General features: G+C 48.4%; 1 protein-coding gene across 1 annotated transcript; it reads left to right on the top strand.

Annotated features, from left to right (window-relative positions):
• Positions 1 to 1,700: 1,700 nt before the first annotated feature.
• LTR84_002338 (uncharacterized protein) lies at positions 1,701 to 2,094 on the top strand (the record flags this gene model as incomplete). The annotated part of the gene is made up of 2 exons (XM_064845952.1): positions 1,701 to 1,732; positions 1,791 to 2,094. The coding sequence occupies 2 exons, from the start codon at positions 1,701 to 1,703 to the stop codon at positions 2,092 to 2,094; spliced, it is 336 nt and encodes a 111-aa protein (XP_064699711.1).
• Between the last annotated feature and the right edge of the window lie 1,463 nt (positions 2,095 to 3,557).

Below are 3,557 nucleotides of genomic sequence, written 5' to 3'. Positions count from 1 at the left end.
AAGTAGAAGAGCAAGAAGTAGAAGAGGAGCAAGAAGAAGAAGTAGAAGAGCAAGAAGTAGAAGAGGAACAAGAAGGAGAGGAACAAGAAGGAGAGGAATAAAAAGGAGAGGAACAAGAAGACGAAGAAGAGGAACAACAAGAAGCAGACGAGGAACGTGAGGCAGAACAAGATCACTATCAACTCAATGTGTTAAATGATAGCCCAAAGCCAACGGAGCTTCCTGAGCAAATTCTCTTTTTCGACATACAGTTCAATCGGAGCCTGAAAATATATACACTATTGCGAGCCTCCAGAACAGCATTCCCCCATGGCATGAACTTGACTCAGAGCCGGACTTCACATTACAAAATGAGACTTTTAGACGGGCGACTTTGTGACAGTCAAGCTCTACGATAAAAGCGATTCGGACGGCGACATCGCGCACATTGACGATATCAAGGCTCTCCCGAGACCAGATCAACGAAAGCTTGTGCTTCTTAGTTGGGTTTACCCTTACAATGGGAGATACTATGGGAGCAACCATATGCAGATTGTTCTGTGGGATACCATCCGCAGTCACGTAGCTGCGGAACAAGTGCGAGATATCCGCCACGACCAGCTTTATAATGCTTACGGAGGGGTCAAACTTTGTGGTAAAAAGCAAGCGGACGTGTGGCGGAAAATAAAAGAGCAAACCTTGAGGAGTGGGATTTGGAAAAGACAGCTTTGTGTCCGACAATGATGCCATCCATCAAAGGTAGTCACCATCCTTCCACACTCATTTTATTCACTCTCCTATTACTAAAGACTGGAATGTCCTTCACTTCCGGGGCCAAATCATACTCACGATGGATGACGTAGTAACTCTGTCTCATTTAGTCAGAAATCTACTCCTAACCTTCACAACCTCCCTTTACGGTATCCTGCTCTACCTCCTGTTCACGACGGACGCCACCAGGACCTGGATTTTGAGGTCGAAAATATACCTAGCCATACTCGTTCTTGCTTTTGTCATCCGCCGCCTTCAGAGAAATGCCTGAGGAGGGTGGCCGTACGAGACTTTTCCTGTGAGTTGGCAGATACTGAGGGTACCATCGGATTTGGAGTTACAACGTTCTGACCTCACTTCTCAGGATGGAGGTGAATCATGGAGCGAACCGCAAATGAAAATATAACGGACGGCTACAAGGGGTGTACAACCGGAGCATCACTGTCCCAGATTGAGTAGAGAAATACTAGCGAATCCAAGTTGCCAATTACTCAATTCTGAGGACTAAACTATTTAACTCTAGACCACTACCAAGATTGCAGACAAACGGATTCAGGGCTCCAGTGTATCTGGCCTATTGAATGTGTATTCGAATCGGACGTCCGCGAAACTTCCCACGCGGTCTAGGGACAATTTTGACATAGATCCGTTCGTCGAAGTGTCTCCTTTGATAAGAAGTGGTTACGTGGGCGAAGGTGATGGCCAAGCTCTAACTCCTGCCCTACTTCCTGCCCACCATTCAGCATTAGATCCGTGTGGTTCACCATCTGGAATGGGTTACCATTCGTGGTGCACCAGTTCTGCTTAGTAAAAAAATTGCGGTTTACCAGGTCACCCACACAGTTAAGAACGGGCATGGACTCCAAGATGGCTGGATCAATCCCTCTGGGCCCGGTACTTTGGAAGCCATTCAAACAAATCAATATTTCGACAAGAGCGCTGAACTCGCCATGGCCCTCATCGAATGGCCTCCTTCAAAGGCGTAAGTATGCCCCAAAGTCGGTGATATTGTGAGACCCAGTTACTCACAAGATGGCCAGCACTCTCAGGTCACCTGCTTCGGTTTTCATCGTCGGTGAGGAAAGAACTGAATTTCATGTTCACCGTGATGTGGTCAGCCGACTTTCGACCACTTTGGCCCCATTGATGCACAGCAATATGCCCGACGCCCGAAATGGCACGGTGATCCTGGAAGATGTGGATGACGACCTCTTTGCTTGTTTTATACAATACGCATACACAGGTGACTATGCTGAACCCACCGCCGTCAAGAACCTCACATGTGGTGACACGATTCATGCGGATCACATCGACAACGCCACCGGTAAGAAATTCGATGACTAGAGACCATGAAACTTATTGTTGTGCCAGTGACCGATGTCGTTGCGTCCGACCCCATCGAACATTTTGCTCCCATCAAGACAAGGAAGTCTATCAGAGTCAATGGCTTGTCTAACCGAGAGCGTACGATCCAATTGTTCTAGGTCCAGGGCAATGTAAACGCTGTCCCGGCATACTAACCTTAAAGCAACAGAGCACAGAGCGACGAGTACACGACCATCTTCTTGTGTCATGCGGCCATGTATGTCTTTGCCAATAAGTACGGCATCAGTTGCCTACAGGAACTCGCCATCTACCGACTGAGGAGGACCCTCTCAGTCTTTAGAATATATCCTGAGCGTGTCGGCGATGTCGTCCATTTGGTCCGCTATGGATACTCGCAGACCTCACGATCTGGATGTGACAAAGACGCTTTGAGGCGGGTGATCTCGGAGTTCGTCAGCTGCTTGCTCTGGTCTCCTGCTAATGGTCGTGGAGTCAGATAACAGGAAATGATAGCTCCCTTCTGTGACAACGTGCTATGTCGCTTTTAATATGTAAAACTTGAGTGATTCAGATTGGATGGAATACCTTTGGCTTGAAAACGCTGGGCGTTCATGGTGCTGGAGTTGACCGACCCAGCTCTGGGCCGCTGATGCGTTAATATAGCCAGAACCTGGAGTGACTGGGACCAGTTGGTAGCCACCATTCGCGTCTCAGCAGCACGCCAAATTGACTCTTGACCGAGTTAAGCTTATGCTGATTCGTCTTCGTTCCCATAGTGTCGACTCAGTATACCAGTGATAGATACCAGCGATTTTGGTGATCCTGCCACCCGGAACTTTACTGTAGGGATAGAGCAGCCAGGATGCCCAGCATGGCCACCGGTTTTGAAGAAAATATCCATGCTATCGTCCTTGTCATTAATTGGGTTGTGTGCCTGTGTGGTTGTGTGCCTGATTGTGTTGCTGCCAAGACTCTTATACTCCACCGTAATGCTCCGCCGTACTGCAATTTGCCCACTGGCGCAGTTGTCAGCTCGACAAAGAGACCAAAGCTTCAGCAGGACAGGGCCACCAACCAGTTATTTCAGCTCAACAAGGGCCTCAGGAGATGCGATCGTCGAAAGCTTGAGTGGGTCTCAAGTTCAAGCTTGCGTTCAATTGATTCGCGGTGCTGGAGTTCGACTTGATGTAACCTTTGGTTTTGCTTGCTAATTTCTTTTTGTAGTTGGCTTCTCTGAACTTCGGATTGGTCCACATCGATAACGGTCTGGCCAGGCCCAAGCCTTGCCGCGGTATCTAGTAAACCTTGGTACAGTATCAGCTGTTCCTGATTTGCTTTGAACGTCTGACGAAGTGAACTCAGCTCCTTGTCGAGAGACTTGAGGGCTTTTACCAAATCTGCGAGTTCATTCTTGCTTTCCCTGCAATGTGCAGCGTACGCGCAGAGTGATTCCCCGACCTTCTTCTTGGCCTCTTGGAGTT

This window comes from Exophiala bonariae (assembly GCF_035927105.1).
Source record: "Exophiala bonariae strain CCFEE 5792 chromosome Unknown scaffold_122, whole genome shotgun sequence".
Classification (NCBI taxonomy): Eukaryota; Fungi; Ascomycota; class Eurotiomycetes; order Chaetothyriales; family Herpotrichiellaceae; genus Exophiala; species Exophiala bonariae.
The sequence above is the reverse complement of the archived record's forward strand: the minus strand, read 5'-3'. Positions and strand labels throughout refer to the sequence as shown.